This window comes from Phocoena sinus, chromosome 15 (assembly GCF_008692025.1).
Source record: "Phocoena sinus isolate mPhoSin1 chromosome 15, mPhoSin1.pri, whole genome shotgun sequence".
Classification (NCBI taxonomy): domain Eukaryota; kingdom Metazoa; phylum Chordata; class Mammalia; order Artiodactyla; family Phocoenidae; genus Phocoena; species Phocoena sinus.
Genome location: NC_045777.1, coordinates 48,966,920 through 48,989,345, shown reverse-complemented (window position 1 = coordinate 48,989,345; position 22,426 = coordinate 48,966,920). Strand labels below are relative to the sequence as shown.

The 22,426-nt window shown below is 50.5% G+C and overlaps 1 protein-coding gene across 3 annotated transcripts in view; it reads right to left on the bottom strand.

Annotated features, from left to right (window-relative positions):
• Positions 1 to 22,426, bottom strand: part of BFSP1 (beaded filament structural protein 1) — a 44,438-nt gene that overhangs the window by 7,491 nt on the left and 14,521 nt on the right. For all 3 annotated transcript variants that reach the window (XM_032605715.1, XM_032605714.1, XM_032605716.1), the window contains exons 3-5: positions 12,750 to 12,845; positions 10,238 to 10,330; positions 6,644 to 6,751 (exon numbers count right to left, since the gene is read on the bottom strand). In XM_032605715.1, coding sequence (XP_032461606.1) covers positions 6,644 to 6,751; positions 10,238 to 10,330; positions 12,750 to 12,845 — 297 coding nt within the window. The remainder of the gene's footprint in view (positions 1 to 6,643; positions 6,752 to 10,237; positions 10,331 to 12,749; positions 12,846 to 22,426) is intronic.

Below are 22,426 nucleotides of genomic sequence, written 5' to 3'. Positions count from 1 at the left end.
TTCCTCTCTGGGCATCTGGGAAGGGATCTCAGGAATAGCAGTGACTTGGTGGTAGGTTCTAGACTCACTGGGACACGTAAGCCCGGGGTCTGAAGCCACCACCCTGGAGAAACAATCTTTCATAAAGTGCGTGGAGAAACTGAGAAAGGCAATTCTTCGGAAGGACAGAGACATGAAGCCAAAAGGCAAAGGCAACAGAGGTGAGAGAGCTGGCAAAAGAGAGAAAAGAGGGAATCGGGGAGAGTGAGAAGCTCCCGCCGCCCGCCCTGTTCCCAAAGGTCATCAGCCCCTTTATATCTCGCTCCTTTGGGGGAAAATATCTTCACAGTCGAGAAAGCTGGAGACACCACCCCAGGTGACCCAAGTCTCACCCCCAGTACAAAGACACAGCCATATGGTGCTCCTGGTGAGAGGCACCGAGGACCCGTCACTTCTGTCGTGTTCCTGCCGCAAACGCAGAGCCTCAGCTCAGCCCCGAGAAAGCATCAAGGAAGTCCAGATGGGGGGGAGTCCCACAGGAGGACTGGCCATCAAGGTCACGAGAAACAGAGATGGGCAGGAACTGTCCCAGATTGGAGGAGGCTGAGGAGACAGGACAGCTGAATGCAAGCAGGATCCAGGACCAGAAAACACGTGAGCAGGGTAACAGGTGAGATCTCAGGCGAATCTGTTACCAGGATTGTGTGCTCGACAATGTCCTGGTTCCAACCTTGGTGCTGTGCTATTAAGAGGTTGACTTTGAGGGAACTGGGTGGAGAGTACGGGAAACCTCTGAGCTATTTTTGCAGCTTCTTAGAAGTCTAAAATTATTTCAAAATAAACCAAGCGAGTTTGACCAGGTTTCTGTTCCTCATTAAAAATTATCTCCGTTCATACAGTCTCCTGGGATGTCAAATACTGAGGCACAGCCTCTGATTCTTGGTGTGGCCACATGCTTACCCACACCGGTGTTCACACACTCTAGGAGATGCTTCCATGAAGTAAGGAATTTAAAGGACCCCTTTGAGGCTCAAATCTCAGAGACAAGAAGCCATCCGGAGTGGATGAATCCCCACGTAAGACTCTCCATTTCCACGGAGCAGTCCTGAGAACGAAGCCTGCGGGTCACAGGCTGGCATGGCTGGGGTCCAGCGATCCCAGTGTCAACCGGGCAGCAGGAAGGCATGAAAGCTGATCACAGCTGCCTTTCATCAAAGCTTAGCTTTCTCCCACATGAGCAGGAAAGGGCTGTGCCCGCAGCACCTGGTGTCAATAATTTAAACCATTCATCAGAGGGCGGGGTGTTCAGGAAAACCAATAAAAGCCCCACTTGCAGCAGCTCAAAGGGGGCTAATGCAACGTCTCTGATGGGAGTGATCTCGGCACGGGCTTCAGAGGCCGTCCAGCCCCAGCCTGACTGGGAGAAAGAAACCCTCGTTCCAGGAGCCACAGCCCAGAGAGGGAGGCGGCTCGGTCACAGGAACAAAGCCCAAAGTGTCACAGAGCCCACGGAGAGGCCCAGGGTGCTGGGGACATCACGGAAGTCTTCCAGGAGGAGGTGGGGCCGGTCCAGGTGCTGCAGAAGCAAAGCCACTCGCAGAGAGAGAAGTGGGGAGCAGAGGCGCCGGTGCCAGGATCCACAGGAGGGGTCCAGAGAGGAGAGGGGGAGAGAGCAGCCCACAGACAGCCCTGGCGGGTGGAAAGAGGCAGGTGGAAGGTGTGGGCCTCTAGGCAGCCGGAACTTCATCTTGAGCTAGGTGACCGTGTGTTTCCGCTTGGACCGCTTAGATCCGGCTGATAGCTGTCTCCCCACCAGGCTTGGGCGGCCGGAGCAGGAGCCAGGCCAGGCTCTGCTCAGTGCTCCCTGGACCTCGCGTGGGGCTGGCCAGAAACGGCTGAAAGATGTGTTTCAGCACAGCTGCAGGGCTTGCCTCTGCACAGCATGGTCCTCAGGGACCCGGCCCAGAGCCTCACAGTGAGCGCATCTGGAGAGGTGACCTCCTGCCTCAGTCCCTTTAGGCACCCAGACTCCTTTGGATCCAAGGTCATTTCAAAAAGGAAAAAGAAATCAAGTGTCCTTCGCCCATTACACGCTGTCTTACCAAAACGTACCACCAGGTGGTGCTAAGGGACTTTACTGAGAAATGACACCTGGGAGGAGTATACTTTCCCAATAATCTGACTTTTTTCACTTTCCTGTCACAGAAACTCTCAGCAGATGCAATTTAGAGAACCAGAACGCCTGTCCCTTCTCATCCGCCTGGAAGAAGTGCCATCCCCAGGGGTCTCGTGTGTGGTCCACATTCAGCTCCAATCGTGGGTGCGGTCCTGGGCAACCTGTGGACCAACGTTCTCAAACTCGAGCCTGCAGAGCCACCTGGAGGGCTTGTTAAACGAGATGCTGGGCCCTCCGGAGTTCCTGGTTCCGTAGATCTGGGACGGGCCCGTGAACGAGCACTTCTGACAAGCCCCAGGTGATGCTGACACTGATGCTGCTGGTTCAGGGACCTCCCCCTGAGGACCCTGCGACGGAGGGTTCCAGAAGCATCAGATGCCCTAACCATAGGCAGAACCAGCTGCCACAGCCCTGCCGGCTGGAGCCCTCAGGCTGCAAGGAGCTCCCCCTCCCCTGACCCCCATCATGTCCCCAGTCATGGCCCTGGCCCTGCTGAGGGGCTAGGCTGACGAGTCTCCCCTGGAAGGCTCAGCTCAGCTACTCCACTGGGAAGTCACAACAGCCTTTTTTTTTTTTTTTTTTTTTTTTTTTTTTTTTTTTTTATGCGTTACGCGGGCCTCTCACTGTTGTGGCCTCTCCCGTTGCGGAGGACAGGCTCCGGACGCGCAGGCTCAGCGGCCATGGCTCACGGGCCCAGCCGCTCCGCGGCATGTGGGATCTTCTCAGACCGGGGCACGAACCCGTGTCCCCTGCATCGGCAGGCGGACTCCCAACCACTGCGCCACCAGGGAAGCCCACAACAGCCTTTTAAAATCAACAAAAAGCCAGCCGTGAACATCTCACGAATAAGGCTATGGAGGGCCCGAGCCAGGAACCCGGGTGCCCGAGATGTAGAATATGCGGGCCCAACATGGAACCCACCCCTACATCAATGTTCTCAAAGTGTGGTTCCTCGACCAGCAACAGCATCTGGAATTCAGAAATAAAAATTCTTGGGCCACACCCCAGACCCACTGAGTCAGACGCTCTCAGGTGGGTCCTGCCACGTGCGTGTTTTGATTCAAGCTAATGAGGCAGACTTTCGGCCCCATGACCTTTGCCCCTTAGCTCTAGGCCCATGAATATATTATGTTACTTGGCAAAGGGACTTCTTACTCAGCTGACCTTAAAAAACAGGGAGATTATTCTAGATTATTCCTAATTCCACGGGCCCTTAAGAACAGAAATCAGGGAGATTAGATGCACGAGAAAGATTTGAAGCACCATTGCTGTCCTTGAAGATGGAGGGGCCACATGCCAAGGAAGGCGGACGGTGTCTGGAGTAAATCCTGGCCGACAGCTAGCAAAGAAATAGGGTCCTTGGTCCCAGCGGCACACAGAAGGGAATTCTGCCAATGACAGGAACGGGACAGGAAGCAGATTCGGCCCACCACCCAACAAGAACCTCCAGATACGGGGGACCCAGGCCGGCCGACACCTTCATTTCAGGGCTGTGAGCCCCAGAGCAGAGAAACCAGCCAAGCCTGCCCCGACTTCTAACCTGCAGAACCGTAAGATCACAAGGAAGTACTGTTTTAGGCCCTGACCTTTGTGAAAATTTATTATGGCCGCAAGAGAAAACTAATATGACTCATGTTTCATCAGACCCCCTGCTAGGTTTTATTTACTACAAGCACATATATTATCATAGAGAAAATGCTTTGGCAAAATTTTGATAACTAATTCGGCAGATAATATTTTGTTTCAATATAATTGGTTTCCTTTTAATTCTATGTACTTTATGCCTTTGACATTTTTCTTTTTTTTAATGGAAAATGTCAATATCTTATTTTACTATTATTAACGTAAGTATGTGATGCCAAAGAAATGAAGGTAATTTTACAAACTCAGAAATTTGGCAAATACATGAAATTTCTGTTTTATTACAGTTTTATACCACATTAGTTCAAATGCATCTCTCTACAACTACTCCAACAGAGCTCCTCTGGAATTATTTCAGTCATCCTTAATATGTGACTTTACCAAAGACTTTGAATGTAAAATAAACATATAAAATTTCAAATTAGTAACTTTTAATTATGAATGGGATAAGAAATAAAGTCATCAGATGACGGCTGGGGCTATTAATTGCCAATAAGACACTTTGTTGAAATGTTTCTTCTGATACCCCAGGTATAAATGAGAACCTTCAAAAACCAAGGGCAGAACCAAAGTACAATAAAGAAGCCTCTTTAGCTTAAGCCTCCCGTAGTCCTAAACCTCTGACAGAAGCTATATGCCTTTAACATTTTTCTCAGAAAGGGTCCAGGGGCTTCACCAGACTGCTGGGCAGGGGATTGGCGGGGGGATGGCACAGAAGAGACAGTGAAGCCCCCCCCAGTTAGAGAGACAACGACCTCAGAGTTAGACAAGCCAGTCTTTCTGCAGCAGCTACGGGTGGGGACAGGCGCCCAAGCAGAGAGCTTTATCTCATATTCTCAGAAACTAGGCTAATCCTTTATGAAATGTCTTACTTTTATAGTCAATAAATGCATATGAGTTCACAGAGAGACAAGCATTCTTTTCGCCCTGGAACCGGACTTCACCGGATGTGCCCACCACATCAGGCTGGGCTCCCTCATCTCCTGAGGAGACTGGGGTCCTTCTCAGTCTCTCGGGCAGAGGTTTTCAACCTCATCACCGTGGCCACTGGAAGAGCTACATTTTACATCACAAACCATAGACATCATGCAAAGATATAAGTACATGTGTGTATTTGCACAAATCTATACACTTAAACACACATACAGATATATTTAAAACAAAGGTTTCACAAAATAAATCCTGCCTCTACTCGCCACGCACCCTGTCATTTCCTCTTCGGTCTCAGGCTAGTGCTGTGAATTCCTTCTTTTCTCAAGACAGTCGATTCGGCTGAGTTCATTTTACAACCCAGTAATGAGTTGTAACTGGTGGTTTGGAAAACACTGGTGTCTAGAACCGTGATTGGGTGTGCATCCACTTCTCCAAACACTCATTCACACACACACACGTACACACATATACTTACATGCACACACATTACACACGTACACACATACGGTTACTTACACACACGCATACACTTACATACACAAACACAAATATATACACACACATACACGCATACACACACATATACACTTACATATACACACGTGCACACATGCACACATATAAAAACGTGCGCACACATCACACACACACACACCCTGACCCTCCCTCCATCCTCTCAGGGCCTCAGAGGAAACCACACACTCACCAAGTCACCAAAACGGTGCATCTGGTTCCCAAGCCGTGGTTTGTCAACAAGAGCAGGACGCGTTTTAAGGGCAGTACTCGCCTTCCTGAGCTGGGGTCTTTGCCTTGGGGGACCATCCCCAGGCCCCCGTTTGCTCTCCGTGGCCCCTGAATTGCTGCACAGGGAGGGGCCGGGTGGCGGGTGGGGCAGGAATCAGGATTCTGGACTCAAGTCCTGAGATCTGGAGGACACCATGTACCCACCAAAAGCACCACATCTCATGTGGCTTCAGCAGGGTTTGATCTTGTCAGGCATTGGTGGGATAGAGACAAAGTAACATATAGCCTTTAATGGTCTAGGTTTTCTAGAGGGGCAGATTTTTAAATTTTTGTTCCCTTGTCCCGTATGTGTACTTGTCAAACCGAACGTCAACTTACTTTTGGATTTGGGAAATGTGGTTACACAGCGTAAGAAGCGTATTCTAACCCAACGTCCCCATCAGAATGGCCCGGTGTACAGTAATGAGAGGAAGAAAACTGGAGGAATCACAGGGTTGGCGGGGGTGGGGTGACCCATGAAGCTCATTAACCGCAAAGGAAGGCCACAGAGACAGGACTGCGCTTTCCTGCAAAGTTTGCAAAAAGCTTTTCTGCTCCTTTGCAAACTAAGCTTCACCGAAAAAAGAAAAGGGGTGGGGTGCAAATGCAAAGTTTCCGCTGACAAATTCTGAGCAGAAGCAAATCCCAGCACAACCCCTCTCTCCAGGGCTGCAGTCAAATTCCAAAGGAGATAGTTTAGGTCATGAGAAGAGAAACAGGAAGCACAGACTCGTGCGAGCGTAGGGTAAAAACCCCCAACGTATGTCCATTTCTTATTTTCAAAAAGAAGGCTAAACTGGGCAAAACAGATCGGTTATGCAGAAGTGGGGATAGCTTACCCTAGGTGGGGGAGGGGCAGCGACTCAAACGGGGCCTGCGGGGGACCTCCGGGGACCACGAATTTGTGGGACCCACTGCCCCCGTTGGCCCAGGGCTTTTCCAGTCTGGGCAGGAAGGCGTCCTGGGAAGTGGACGGCTGGTCACCCCACTGGGGATGCTGTTTGCGGCTCTGAGGGTTGAGGACACAGGTGTGTTGAGTCTGTAGAATTCACAGCACTAGATGCATGAGTGCTCACCTGTGCAGGCCCGTGACACCTGAATGAGAGGAGCAGACAGGAGGGGCGGGCATACCTGGGCCTGCAGCTCGGCTCTCTGGGCCTGCAGGAGGCAGAGCACCTCTTGGCTGTCCTCCAGCTGGCTCTGCAGGGTGGCCACCTCCCTTTCCGTCAAGAGCTTCGCCTGCACAAAGAAGCCAGACTCAGCACGCTCACACTCGGAGGAGAGGGGCCGCTGTGTTCTGCATGTTTACATCCCCCCAAGTTCACAGGCTGAGGCCCTAACCCCCAATGCATGGCATCTGGAGGTGGGACCTTTGGCAGGAGGGTTGGTTTAGATGAGGTCATGAGGGTGGGGCCCCCACGATGGGATTAGTGTCCTTATTAGAAGAGGATGAGACACCAGGGCCCCCTCTTCCATGTGGGCAGGAAGGAAAGGACAGAGAGAGGGGTGGCATCTACCAGCCGGGATGGGGTTCTCCCCAGGGGCCAAATCTGCCAGCCCCCTGACCTTGGACTTCCAGCCTCCAGAACTGTAAGCAATAAGTGTCTGTTGGTTGAGCCACCTGGTCTACGGTATTTTGTCACAGCAGCCAAGCTGACTCAGGCAGGCCCACCATGGCCACTCACCGCCTTTTCACTTTGTTTTCTAAGTCTGAGCCCTGAGCCAGAGCCACCAACTGTGCTGAGCCGTCCCCACGGCACACAGCAGGGGCCATGGCGACAGTGGAAGCCCTGTCGGTGCTCCCTGAATGTTCTGGAAGGAGGTCCACCCTCAACCTCTCCACACTCTGCAGAGCAGCTGCCCTTTTCCCACCAGCCTCTCCACATTATTCAGAAACATCTAAACCCCTTCCTGAGAGCCTGGCCTCTCTAGAGCAGCACCTTCTGACACAGAGACACACACACCCCCCGCCCCCTGCCGGGCAGAGTCACAGCCCAGCACGTTCACGGCCACCCACTGAAGGTGCCCCTGCTCTGCAGCCGCCTGCAAAGTGGCCAGAGCAACGAGACACAGAGAAGGTGAGAGCGAGGAAGGAGGAGTGGGCCTGGGGACAGAGCTGCCTAAGGATGGTGTGTTTATTTCTGAGTCTCCCAGTGGAGACGTGCGTTCTCAGTCTCTCTGTGTGTGTCTCTCTCCCTGTCTGTCAGTCTGTTTCTCTCTCTCTCTGTCCTCCCTGCTTCTCTGTGCCTCGGCTCCCGCCTCCCTGCCCCAAAGACACAGACGTGGGGACAGCTGGGAGCAGACGGGACTCACATTCTGGGTACCACTACGTGGAGGATGTGCAAACATGCCGGCCGAGACCTGCAGCCTCAGCATGGACACAGACACGGTGCAAATCCCTCACCCACCTCCCCGCCAGGGCCAGGCCTGCTTGTCTGGCCCCGCCTCTCCTCACCGCCCAGCTCCTACTTATACTACAGCCTCCCCATGTCCACCCACAGGTGCTCCCACAGTGCCTCGCGCACAGGAGGCCCTTGGATACTTACTGTAGAGGAAGGGAGACGTCAGCTGGAAGCCAGCACTAACCAACACCCCCCAGCACGATGCTCCCTCCTTATAAATTTACAGATGATGCCACCTCAACACCTAAAGATGTCACTCTGGGATCCCAGGGGAACAAGACAGAAACAAGACCGGCTCTGCAACTGTGTCTGAACTCAGACCAAGCAATCACCGTGTAACCACAGAAATGACCACTAACTCAAGTGACGGTGCTTAGTTACCAAGCACGGCCTTAGCCTCACCCCATACCTTGGCCTCCAAGGTACAAAATAGGGGGATATTCAGCCATAAGACCAGCCCCCCACCCCCCAACGGTTCCCAGACCAGCGCAGGTCCCCATCCACGGCGTATACCCTCCCCTCCTGTGGGGAGTAATAAACCCAGCTTGATTTGACCACAGGGGTGGCCCTAGGGACTCCTGGCTACAGGACACTGACTTTATGCTTTATGGACACATTAACCCCAGGCTCCTAGGAAGCAATGCTAATTATATCCTTTGTGCAAACTCAACTGGCATTTTCTAGGACAGTAACAAGAGTCAAAGGAGCAAACCTGAAAGCAACCACCTAGCTCGTATGTAGACTTTTCCAGCTGAGGTTAATAAAGAATGAGATTCTTTCTAAACCTGCTTTTTAACGTGCACACGGATCCCCGAGCATCTTGCTAAAATGCAGATTCCGACACAGTGGGTCTGCTGGGGGTCGGGCTGCAGATGTGGCATTTGTCTCAAGCTCCCGGGCAACGATGCTGAGGGTCTCTGACGATCACTGACACTATCAAACTAGGTCTAGACGGCTCTACATTAGCACAACTCAGAAGAACAGGGTTACAGGGGAACAGATGACGTGATTTTAAAAGTGTGCTCCGATGTAAAACACCTATGAATTAAAGGAAAAATGTCTGCAAAACAGAACTAAAGTGTCTGGAAAGAAGTCTCTGACAAAGAAAATTATGCTTTAGGAGAAGCTGTCTTTTAGGCCTTAGTGGCAACCCCAGTTCAGTTGGGGTCATTGGTGGGCAATGTGGACAAGAATATCCCCGTCAAGGCCAAAAAAAGGAACTCTCCTGCCTCTTAGATGTTACTTGGCAGGGTTCAAAAGTGTCTCTGAAAGCAAATTTGGGGATTTCTTTAGCCCACTGGTTCTCCAGGGTGTGGGCCTGGGTAGACTTCTGTCCTAAGTCACCCTTGCAGAAAAACCCAGAGTCTTCTAGGTTGAACAGTCTACAAAACCCTGTCCCAGCGTAACACTCCTCTGAAGAAAGGACACATGACATTTTTGTTTTAATCTGCATCCTTTTCAGTTTATTTTTACAATATCATATCACACATCACAAAATCCCATAAACCACATTAGGGGAAAAAATGCATCAATAGCCTGTTGCCCTGCTAGCGAGCTAAGTGAGGAAGGGATTTGGAACGTTATATTGGGAAGAAGGTTTTACATCCAAATCCCAGTTTTTTTTTTAAATCGGCTTCAATCACCTCTATCCTTTCCCAAGAGTTTTCATGCCCCAGACTAGCAGAGCCTGACCTTGAAAATAGAGTCACTAATTGTCTGAGGTTCTCTGTATTCAAAATTATGGTCAAATTGATAAGGGGAATAAGAAAACAAACAACCCAATAAAAAAGTATGGGCAAAAGTCTTGGGTAGATAGTCCAACAAAGAAGCTATACAAATGGCAAATAAGCACATGAAAAGATGCTCAACATCGTTAAGGCGTGAGGGGATGCAAGTTAAAAGCACAGAGAGATACACAACATACCTATTAGAGTAGCAAAGGGCAAAACCAAAGTAAAAACCCGACATACCCAGCGTTGACAAGGAAGCAAAGCAACGGAAACACCCATCCGTTGCCAGTGGGGATGCAGCAGTGCTACAGTGCTTGGGAAACAGTCTGGAAGTTTCTTATAAACTAGACAAGGAAGGACAGCCCGTAATCCTCAAGAGGAAATATCTAAGAAGATGGTCAGGGGCACAGTTTATGTCCTTAGATGTCTAAATACCCACGTTCACCATCTGAGTGAAAGAGCAGAAGAGTGAACTTCGAATGTGAACCCGCAGTGGGGGTGACCTGACGCTTCTCCCTGGGTCTCTGGGCTCCCGGGGCTGCAGAACAAATCCCCACGTGCGGTTTCGCAGCCGCCTGGGCTCCCGTTCTTACCTCCCTCATGCCACTGGTTATGGCGGCTGCTTGCGGGGTGGTCTGGATGATCTGCTGCAGGATGCTGACATAGGTCTGAATCTCCAGAAGGTTCTGTTGGGGGAGGAAAGCGTTCTCATGAGAACTTGAGCTCCCCACATTTTCCCCTCCAGTACCAGGTGACCTGCAGGATGAATGCCTTCACGTGTCCCACCCCCACAAATAGGACAGACCGTGATGGGTGCGGAGGACGCTTTATGCCTCCTTTAATCTGCATGAGAACACTGGGCTCGATGAATAAACCGAGGCTTAGTTCAGGTCACCTCCCCTTCAGTCCCGTGGCTGCCTTGCGGCTGTCTCCATAGCGCCCTGGATGCAGGGTTATCAGAAAAGCAGGGATGGGGGACAAAGAGATCCCGGAGGGCACAGAGGACCTTGCTGACTGCAGCACAGGCGGGGACTGCCTCACTCACTAGCTGCACGTGGCCTCAGGCAAGGTATTCAAACCTCCTAAACCTCGGGTTCTTCCACAAAAGAGGGATTAACAACCTGAAGGCAATGCCTGGTCCCTTTCACCAGCAGATCACCTGGGCCTGCTCTGTGCAAGAGAGCTGACGACGTAGCACAGCTGCCCCCTCCGCAGAACTGCCCTCGGCCACACGGTGGTCATCCTGCCAGGAAGCTATGCAACTGCCCCCAATGCCACACCATCCCCCACCCGGACCAATGACCCCTGGCTCAGGACACAAGACCAACCCTCTTGCCTCAAGGTGGGACCAAGCTTGTGGTGTGATTCACACTCCAGAGCCGCCATGGGATCAGGCTGAGCCTGGACTCCAGCTCAGCCCCTTCCCCTGCGCCTTCCTAACCCCCACCCCACCTTTAGGCACCTCAGGCTCTGCTGACAGGGAACCTAGGACACTGTCTCTTGAGGCTGTTTTTTGGGATTCAGTGAGACAATGCAGCAGGCACCCACAGAGGCAGGAAGGGACTCTGATGCTGCCTGAGCACTTGCCAAGTTCCAGGTTGTACCAGGTGCTTCACCCATATTACTTCACGGTGCCTCATTGTGGGTTTCCCCAGAAGCAGACAGTTATAGATCAAAAGTTGTATCCCTCCGAAATTCATGTGCTGAAACCCTAACCCCCAGCAGGATGGTATTTGGAGGTGGGACCTTTGGGGAACAATTAGATTTAGATGAGGGCATGAAGGTGGGGCCCCCAGGGTGGAATTAGTGCCCTGATAAGAAAGGCAGTCACTCTCTCTATGGATACGGATCTAGGAAAGGCCAGGTGAGTGCATGGCAAAAAGGCAGCCGTCTGCAAGCCAGGAAGAGGGTCCTCACCAGAACCCAACCCTGCCGGCACACTGATCTCGGTGCTCCAGGCTCCAGAACTGAGAGGAATGAATTTCTGTTGCTCATAAGCCACCCAGTCTGTGGTACTTTGTCATAGCAGCCCCAGCTGAGTAAGATACAGACCCTGGGGGAAGGATCTGGGTGCAAATAGTTTGCTTGGGCAAAGATGTCAGGAAACATGAGCAGTGGAGCGGGGAGGTGAGACACTGTGTTTTCAGGTGAATTACCCCTGTGGGCACCAGTCCTAGCGGGCTCTCTGGGAGCCGGTGCAGAGGGAGCTGGGGTACGTGTCCACCAACTCCATCCGTCCCTGGCTGAGGCTGCTCCCGGGGCATTAACTCCCCAACATTTCCTGTGAGGCAGACCTGCCCTCTGCTGCCTGGCGCACATCCGTCCTGAGGCAGAGACGCAGATACTGCAGCTGGAGGGAGGCCAGGCACCCTGGAGAGGTCAGCCCCGAGGGCTGAGGGTCGTGGCCAGGCCCACAGGTGTCTATGCTCAGATAACACGGCTGTGCAGGAAGGAGAGTCTGGCGTTTGCATTTCGAAGATGAAGAAGCTCAGAGAGGTTAGGCCACTGGCCCTTGGTTACACAGCTCCAGGACTGGACTTTTCCAGAACACCAAGGCCCCCCCCAACGTGAGGCCTGTGAGAAGCTGGCGGGGGTGGGGGCACAGCACAGCGCTACATGCGAGGAGGCCCCTGCATGCCATGTGTTCCCTCAGAGACAGCGCTAAAAAATTACGATTTTTGCATTTTCTCCATTTTCTGAGCTGAACCAGTCCACAGGCTACAGCTTAATCAAGACGGATCTGTGCGCAATTACTCTGTGGACTGAGATGTCCTGCACAGATACTGGCTCCCCTCGACCCATAACCCCCCCTACACACACACACACACACACACCACCCCCACACACACACATACACACACACACACACCGCTCCCCCACGCACACACATACACACACACACACACACACACACACACACACGCTGCCACCCCTCCCACAGCCCCGCAGGTCTGGCTCACTAGGTGCCGTCCAGTGACCAGCCCAGCCCCGCTTGGTTCAGGGCACCGCACACAGGGCAGCCCACTCCAGCCACCCCATTTTTTCAGCCACGAGTGCCCTGAACTGGTTTTCTGGCGGGAAGGGCTACAGAAGGGTCATGGTTACCTTTTTGTACCTGTCCTTGTTGGCACTGATGTCATCCTGCAGAAACTGGGCTTCGATCTGAAGGCGCAGGTTGCTCAGCAGGGCTTCATCTGCCTCCTGCAATGAGAGGCATCGACTCTGAGGGGCCGCGGGGGCGGGGGCGGAGAGCACGGGCGTGGGTGTGACATCGGCGGGTCTTACCAGAATGCAGACTTGTTTGGTGGGTCTGGGAGGGTGTCTGAGATTCTGCATTTCTAGCCAAGCACTGGGTTAGCCCATTGGACCTGGTCTAGAATAGTAGTTCTCAGCTGAGAGTGATTTTGCCCCCAAGGGGACATTTGGCACAATCTCGAGGCTATTTTAATTGTCACCACTTGGTGGGGGGGGAGGTTGTGAGGGGATGGCGGGGGAGGGGGGCGGTGTTACTACCGGCATCTAGCGGGTAGCAGCCACCGATGCTGCTAAATATCCTACAATACTTAGGACAACCCCACACAAGAAAGAATTCTCCAGCCCGAAGTGTCAATAGTGCCAGAGTTGAGAAGCCTTGATCTAGAAAGATCAGGGAGAAAGAGTACATTTATATACCGGTAACCTTAAAATTTAAGTTACATCTGTATTTGTTCCATATCCTATCATCAGTGAGTTGAGTTTCTAAGACTAAGGAACAGTTTTCCTTTAACACTGAAACCTTTATTTTAGAATGAAGCTAGACTAACACAACACTGTAAATCAACCATACTCCAATAAAAATTAAAAATAAACAAATACAATAGAATGAAGCTAGACCCCTATCTTACCATTCACAAAAATGAACTCTAAATGGATGAAAGATTTAAATAATTTAATACTGAAACAAAAACTCCAAGAAGAAAACAGGAAAAAGCTCCCTGACATGGGTGTTGGCAATGATTTTTTTGGACATGACACCTAAAGCACAGGCAATGAACTCAAAAATTAACAAGTGAGACTACATCAAACTCAAAACACCTGTGCACAGAAACCATCAACGAAGTGAAAAGACAACCTATGGGATAGGAAACCTTAATTTTAATAGTTTTCTCCCAAGGACTGTTGACACCTTGAGGCCGTGTATCTTCAACATAAAATTCATGTTTTAGCATGACTGCTGTGGTGCAGAGTGTTTGTTCCTTTCAAGTTGGAAATAACACTTGGGACAGAAGATTGAATGTTCTCAGCAAACTTTTGATAATTCACCAACTTTTATCTCATTGATCTTTTTTTTTCAATAAATTTATTTTATTTATTTATTATTTTTGGCTGCGCTGGGTCTTCGTTGCTGCGTGCGGGCTTCTCTTATTGCGGAGCACGGGCTCTAGGCGCACGGGCTTCAGTAGTTGTGGCTCTTGGGCTCTAGAGCGCAGGCTCAGTAGTTGTGGTGCACGGGCTTAGTTGCTCCGCAGCATGTGGGATCTTCCCGGACCAGGGCTCAAACCCGTGTCCCCTGCATTGGCAGGTAGATTCTTAACCACTGCGCCACCAGGGAAGCCCATATCTCATTGATCTTGTTTGGATCAACCAAGTAGGTATGAGTAAGTATTTGTGCTCTTCATAAGATAGTGCTGTGATGTCTGGAACTGACTTAAATACTTCAACAATTCAGCGAAATGTTACAGGTCCAAGTTCCTTGCCCCCTCTGCCACGCCCACCTGCCAATACCTGAGGGCTTGCTAAGTGAATTTTTACTGACTTCCTAATGACTTGTTAAAAAGCATGATGAACGTTAGCAAAGCGCTCTCACTGACAAAGGTAGAAATGTGGTTTGCTAAAATATTTAAGATACTCCCTACCACTGCGTGAACAGAGTTAAGACAGTCAAGGCACGTGGACAGGCCAAGATATTTTGAGACACGCGCCATCCTGGTACCAATAGCGTTTAGGTTCCAGGGAGGCATTAGGCCTGCACTCTTAGGAAAGGCACTTGATTCCTTATAATCGTTCCTGTAAAAGACCGCTGGTGTAGGGAGATATGATTGTCTGATGCTGACAGCAAGGATACCAGAATCCTGACCCTATTGTATCACCTGCCTTGAATGAGCTTTTCATGCAAAGTGTTGCCTTAGCACCTAAAACAGCAGAGGTCTGGGACTTCGTGGAGCCTGGAGAAGAGGCTGTATGAACCTTAGGGACTGCATCAGAAAAAAAGGCTTATTTAATAAATATCCATTCACGTGAATTTGGTCTGAAACTTCAGCAAGATTGTCAGGGATCGGCTAACCCTCACCCAACTCAAACCTCTGAAACTATTTTATTTACCCAAGAGAACTTCAGAGTTTATCTTAAAGAACTTAAGAGTTGTGCTAGATCAGATTGGTCAATTTGCAATCGTTAGGAATGTACCTTCACACATGCCTTTTGTGTAGGTTTATGCAAGCCAAAATTAAATAAGTTGGGACTTCCCTGGTGGTGCAGTGGTTAAAAATCCACCTGACAACGCAGGGGACACAGGTTCAATCCCTGGTCTGGGAAGATCCCATATGCTGCAGAGCAACTAAGCCCGCGAGCCAAACTACTGAGCCCATGCGCCACAACTACTGAAGCCCGCGCACCTAGAGCCCATGCTCCACAACAGGAGAAGCCACCGCAATGAGAAGCCTGTGCACTACAATGAAGAGTAGCTCCCGCTCGTCGCAACTAGAGAAAGCCCGTGCACAGCAACGAAGACCCAATGCAGCCAAAATAATAATGATAATAATAAAATTTTTAAATTAAATGTTATTCTAATACAGGGTTGTCCAACCCTCAGGCATAATTTTAAATTTCTTAGTAGCCCCATCAAATAAAAGAAACGGGTGAAATTAATTTTAACAATATATTTTATTTCACCCAATATACCCAAAATCTTATCATTTTATCATGTCATCAACATTTTAAAAGCTATTGATGAGATATTTTCCTTTTTCCCAGGCTAGGTCTTTGAAACCTGGTGTGTATTTCACACTCACAACACATCACATCGATTTGAACTCTCTGCATTTTGACCCCTCCCCAGCCTCACATGGCTAGTGGCCCCTGCGCTGGACATGGAAGGTCTAGAGGACTGATTTTAGACACGTGGACCATCTTGTCTTCCTCAGTGTCTCCTGCTCTAGGGTGAATCCCACAGCCCTTTCAGCCTCTAATTTCCAGTTACCAAATCCTTTCCCCTGAAGACTCTGAAATCCCTTCATGGATACCAGGGATGCCAACGCTGGGCAAACAGGTGGGGAGGGAAGAAGGGAAGGACCCCAAGACCCAGAGCCGGTTCCTCACCCGCAGCCCCTGGACTCTCCTGCATGCCTTCCCCGAGGTGCCACCCACTTCTCAGCCCTGGAGCTGGGCCTCCGCTGTCCAAGCTCCGCTGTCCATCGAGAGAAGCAACAGCATGTGCGAAAATCACACCCTTTAAGGGACCCACCCACGGTCTGAAGTATTATTTTTAAATCAGCAGTAAAAGAATGAACCAAATTATTAAAAGGGATGCATGTCACCAGGTACGGGGCTCTGAACTAAAATAATGTGAAATCCGTCTTTGGGTGTTTTAGCTTCTGGGCTCATTCTTTTGATAAATGCGTCAACCAGTCACTGACTTTTGATACGCTCTGCCTTCAGGAGTTTACCATCCCGGGGGCTTAATGATGGGTCCTCAAATCCTGTGTCACAGGGATGGTCACACAGAGTACAATGAAAACACAACAGTATTGCCCTTGTTTCAAGACCTGTGCTGCCCGACTGTCCCCACCCCCCCAGCCCCCGGGGAGAGCAGAGCCCCAGGGAAGGTGGGATGCCCCTTGGAGGTCCTGGTGAATGGCTTTCTGAATTACTCAGGACTGTCACATAAGCCTGGGGAAGCCCCTTCGTGACAGACATGGTGAAGGAAAGAAAGCCTGGGTGTCTTTCCAGCAGTGGGAAAGGGCTGAGGAACCAGATAGATCCTGGGTAATTTACAGGCCTTGGGAAGGACAGAAACCAGGGCAGTCCCAGCAATCCAAGCAGCTGGGGTCCGCGGCACAGCCCTTGGGATGACCCAGCTCCAAAGGCATTCATCTCTGCCCCCGGGAGTCACATCTCTGAGAGAGAGCTGCGATTGGCCCACATGGTCACATGACTGTCGTCTTGCGGACAATCCTACTAGGACTACACTGACGGGAAGGAAAATCAGCCCCACCCCCTTGAGGCACGGTGGTTCCTTGTGAAAGTGATTCTCAGCTCTGGGGATGGGACACTGCTGAGTGGGCGTGGCTAAATCCGGGTCAGAGACGAGGCAGTGCGGGGTGGAGACCTGAGCTTCACCTTCACTTTCGGGACGCTTTTCTACTCTCCCCACCCTTGGCCCCTCAAGACTGCTGAGGATGGAATGGGGCAGGGAATTCTCAAACATCTTAATTTTTACCAAAAATTCACCCACAATTGATACACAATTACTGGAGCTGAAGAACTGAAAATGAGGGTTCAAGGACCTTTTGTGTTATTACTTATAAAGGGATCGAACACTCAAGATCTTAGAAATAGAAGGGACCCTGGGACTTCCCTGGTTGCACAGTGGTTAAGACTCCAAGCTCCCAATGCAGGAGGCCCGGGTTCGATCCGTGGTCGGGGAACTAGATCCCACATGCATGCCGCAACTAAGAGTTCACATGCCACAACTAAGGAGCCCTCGAGCCGCAACTAAGACCCGGTGCAACCAAATTAATTAATTAAAAAAAAAATAGAAGGGACCCTAAAGGTCATTGGTCCTCACACTTTTTAAAGCCACATGTGTCATCCTTCAAACAAACTATCCCAGGGAAGCCAACATACAGAAGGAAAGCAGAGATGTGCTTCTTGAAGGACATGATGGGGGGACAGGAACCCCGATCGGCTGGCAACCCTCCTCCCTCAGAGGCCCTTCAGCAAATCCATGGAACCCGAGGACTCTGACAAACGCAGCTCAGAAACTGGAGTCTCACCTTACGGACGGGGAGATAGCGCACCAGTGGGCCGTTCAGCTAGTTAACAGAGGTTAACTGGAGATAATGGGAATGCGATCTTCCCTCTACTAGTCAGGAGTTGAGGGCTGAGTCCTGACCCTGTCCTGCAAGGTGCTTGCTGTCCGTCCCCCACCTCCCTCTCAGGGTCAAGGCAAACAACCACTCTTGGGTCCCATCAGCCAACCTTTAAAAGAGTGACACTCCCAAAGATGAGTTGCTGCCGCTGGAATGTACAGTTGCTGATACGGGGAGAATTCGTTTGGAAGTGTTTTCTTTTGTTTGCACCAGAACTCAGAAATGTGTAGACGCTTGTGTTTTTATTATGCTTTTGGATGATGTCAGCTGCATTTTCCAAAGCTCCACCAGCCGAAGCGTCTAGATTTTTCCAAATCGAGACTCTGGGCCAATATTCTAATTTTAGAAAACACTCCAGCCCTGATACTGTGTATGGTTTCATCTAGGCCAGTGGTTCTCAAAGTGTGGTCCCTGGACCACACCATCTGGAAATGATTAGAAATGTATAAAATCTGGTGGATCCCAGACCTACCGGATGAGAGTTTCTGGGGTGGAGGCCCAGGAACCTGTGTTTTAACATGCCCTCCAGGTGATTCTGATGCACAGGAAGTTTCAGAACCGCTAGCCTAGACGATTTTTGAGAAAGTAACTGAAGAAATAACTAGAGTCCTATATACCCTTGAAAAATCAGCCTTGCCAACCCTGTCACAGAGATGCTGGAAATCCATTAAAAACCCAACTGTCTGTATCCACACGCAGCCCCAAATCCAGCCCAACTAAAAAAATAAAAACCAAAAAAACCAACTGCTAAAGAATGGGTATTCAAATTCATTAAGATTTCTAGTTAATTAGGGTTTGATTAAAAAAAAGACCTACTGGGCTTCCCTGGTGGCACAGTGGTTGAGAGTCTGCCTGCCGATGCAGGGGACACGGGTTTGTGCCCCGGTCCGGGAAGATCCCACATGTCGCGGAGCGGCTGGGCCCGTGAGCCATGGATGCTGAGCCTGCGCGTCTGGAGCCTGTGCTCCACAACAGGAGAGGCCACAACAGTGAGAGGCCCGCGTACCGCAAAAAAAAATAAAAATAAAAAAACACCTACTTCAATCCTGGACGTCAAAAACCTTTCCAAAAATGTTAGAGCTGCTTTCCTTCCAGGGCTCACGCTGACCTGGAGGAGCTGGGCACATCCCTCCACTCCCCACCTTCCCTCTTCCCACCACCTCGCCTTCCTCGACTCCACTCTCACCCTCTGCATCCTTCCTCACGCTTCCTCTGCCTTCTGTTCTTCCAGCCGCCCACCGCCAGCCTCCTCCTAAACTCTTCTTCCCCAGATGGCTCTCCTCTTCTCCAGAAGTTCATTTCCAGCCTCAGAGGAATTCCTGGACGTATGAAGGCTTGTAGCCCTGAAATCAAAAGCTTCGTGCCCCATCCTTTCACCCCCCTGAACTCCCCTGCCTCTTGCTCCTTTCCAGACACGTTTAAGATACACGACTTACATGGAAAAGCACATACGGCAGCTTTAGGTATTTTCTAAAATTGTTTTCCGGTGAAAGCATCCGACTAGCACCTACATTATTTTCAAATTGGCAATATACATAATGAGTCCTAGAGATTAGCCAAACCCAAATATTTTAAAGTCATCAGTTCTAGGGACTTCCCTGGTGGTCCAGTGGTTAAGATTCTGTGCTCCCGATGCAAGGGGACCTGGGTTCAATCCCTGGTCAGGGAACTAGATCCCGCATGCTGCAACTAAAGATCCTGCGTGCCGCAACTAAAGACCTGGCTCAGCCAAAATAAATACTTTTTTTAAAAAAAAGTCAGCAGTTCTAATAACTTTTAATGGAGTATAATCTGTAAAAATACTGAATCACTATGTTGTACACCTAAAACTAATAGTGGGAACCAACTATACTTCAATAAAAAATTAAGAATAAAAAACCAAAAAAATGTCAATAGACAAAGATGAAATATAAGTCACCAGGAATGCTTACCACATCCAAAGGCTGAAAATCTGAATAGCTTTGGCCCGAGTATGTAAGTAGTACGTTGAGGAAGTTATTTCATTTCCAAGTGCATAGCAAGGAGCGCCTTGCCTTAACCTATGTGGCTGTTAATACAGACCCTCTGCTCTGGAGGCTTAATTACCTGGGCAGTATACATAGATGGCAGCTTTATGAACATGGTGGCAACCAGTCCTGTCCATACATTGTGATATTTTCCAAGCCAGACTCAAAGACTGGGTCAGAGATTCCTAGTTACCCCATTTCACACGGCCACACCCAGGGATCAATCCCTTCCAAAGGGACCAAAGGAAACGGACATTAGGCTGCGTTGACAGTCAAAACCCAGATGATGTGATGTCTGTAGATATTCAAAGCTTTGTCAACTAAAATCAGTGATATGACCGACAGCCAACAAGATGTGAATTCTACTGTACCATTTCACCTCCTTCTTCTCCAGTGACCATCTCAGTGGACAGAGAACCTGAAGGTCCAGCTGGCTGACCCTTGAGCGGCTGTCTTAATTTGAGTTTGCAGAAACAGACCCCGAGGCAAGGACTGGGAAAGGGTCCCTTATCTGAGAGGTAATCCCAGGAGCACTGGAAGGGGTGGGGTAGTGACGCAGGAAAAAGAACAAAGCCAATAAAGATGTGGAATGAGCGGGTTCCCACTGTGGGCAATGGGCTCAGTCCTGCTGGGGACCCCCCAGGAGACTGGGAAACTCACCTCTGAACTGTTGGGACGAGGGGTGGGCCAGCCAGGGACTCAGCCACCCCCTCCTGTCCCCCAGTGGCTGAGGGTCGCCCCTGGGGTGCTAACGCCCACACTTCTGCCACTGCAGATGTTCCCAAGCCAGATAGATGCAGGAAGCTGCCAGGCTCAGCATCTCTATGTGACATTGAGGACGGCCTGGGGGGATGGACAGGGCACCGACATCTAATGGGAAGTGGCCACCTTCACCCAGAGACTCCGGCTCTGCGTCTGTCTCCCGAGAGACAGCGGTTCCCTGACTGTCCTTGGGAGGGAAAGAATGAGCCTTGGACACAGAGCACCTGGCTCTTGCCCACATCTACCGCGGGTGCGCTGCGGGTCTCTGAAGTCGTTTACCCTCAGCAAGGGTGAGTTCCCCCCCTGACAGAGGGGCAATCGGACCGGGTTATCTGAGGGTAAAATAAACAAAATCCAAAAGGCTGTTCCGAGGCTCCCGTGAGCTAGTGCAGGGACCTCCCGATTCACTGTATTTGCATCCTGTGCCTGTGATTTCTGCTACATCCAAAATCTTCTACTATTACTCACCCCGTATTTTTTTCAAATTGATTCATGTTTATTGACATGCATTTAAAAAGAAACTTTTTTTTTTAATGTCACCTGTTATAGAGAAAAGGTAGTCATAAAAATTAATTCACAGCTATTAAAAAGCTGTTCCATGGGCTTCCCTGGTGGCACGGTGGTTGAGAGTCCGCCTGCCGATGCAGGGGACGTGGGGTCGTGCCCCAGTCTGGGAGGATCCCACGTGCTGCAGAGCTGCTGGGCCCGTGCGCCATGGCTGCTGGGCCTGCGCATCCGGGGCCTGTGCTTTGCGACAGGGGAGGCCGCAGCGGTGAAAGGCCCGCGTACTGAAAAAAAGAAAAAAAAAGCTGTTCCTCCACGCACTCCCACTCCACCAGGGGTATGCAGCCACTTCCCGAGAAAACTAAGCTGGCGTCCATCACATCACATGACCTGTAATAACAACTGTAACAGGCAGGTCACGTGCATTATTATGTTATTTAACTCTCACCAGGCATGCAGACGGACACCTGCTCCTATGGTGGTGGGAACTAGCATTGCTCCCATTTTCCAGACGAAGAAGCTGAGCCTCAGAGAGGGTTACTGAGCGACAGCGTGAAGGGTCTTGCTAGCAGGCTACCCTCCTGTTGTGGATGGCACAGTTCTTGTGGGGAGAAGTATCTTTCCATGGACCCGGGAACAGCCACGCCGATGTGCTGCCCCCGCCCGCCCGCGTGCTTGGTCCCATCTTTCCCCAGACCCTTCGTAACATTCTCACAGGACTCATACCCCAATTGTCCACACGCTACACCACAGTGTGACGGAGGGAAATGGTGGAATGCCTTTCCCTTATTTTTCATTTTCTTTCTACTGTCTTATTTTTCTACTGGGAATAGGCATTGCTTTTGTAATAAGAGAGAGAGAAAAAAAAACAATATTTGAGCTTGTTTTTAAATCCAGTGTCACTTGCCGCCAAAGGTAAAAAGAAGGACTAAGTTCTTTCTCTCTCTTCTTCAAGGAATGCCCAGGATGGCACCATGTGAGCAACAACCTTAGGGCCCAGTCCAGAGAGAGCCCTGCTTGCAGGGAGGACAAACAGTCACAAAGCAAAACGAGGTGGTGCTGCGGAGGGGCTGAACTGGCACCTAAAGGTGAAGGGTGTCAGGTCCCCCTGTTCCTGAAGGCCTCAGCCGATGGACAAGATGGCAGCCCCACCTGCCAGCCTGGAATCGCCACCAAAAACACAAATGGGGGTGAGCCACAAGTGTCAGCTGAAAGCTGAGTGAGGGCAAATGCTAATAAGGCCCCAATCCACGCAGACTTCCAGCAGGCCTTGGGTCCTTGCAACCCAGCTCAGCACACGGCCAGTCATGAGCTGTGTGCTTAGGGCTCCGCTACAGGACACCCTTCCCGCCATCTCTGTGCTCACTTCTGTGTGCCCATC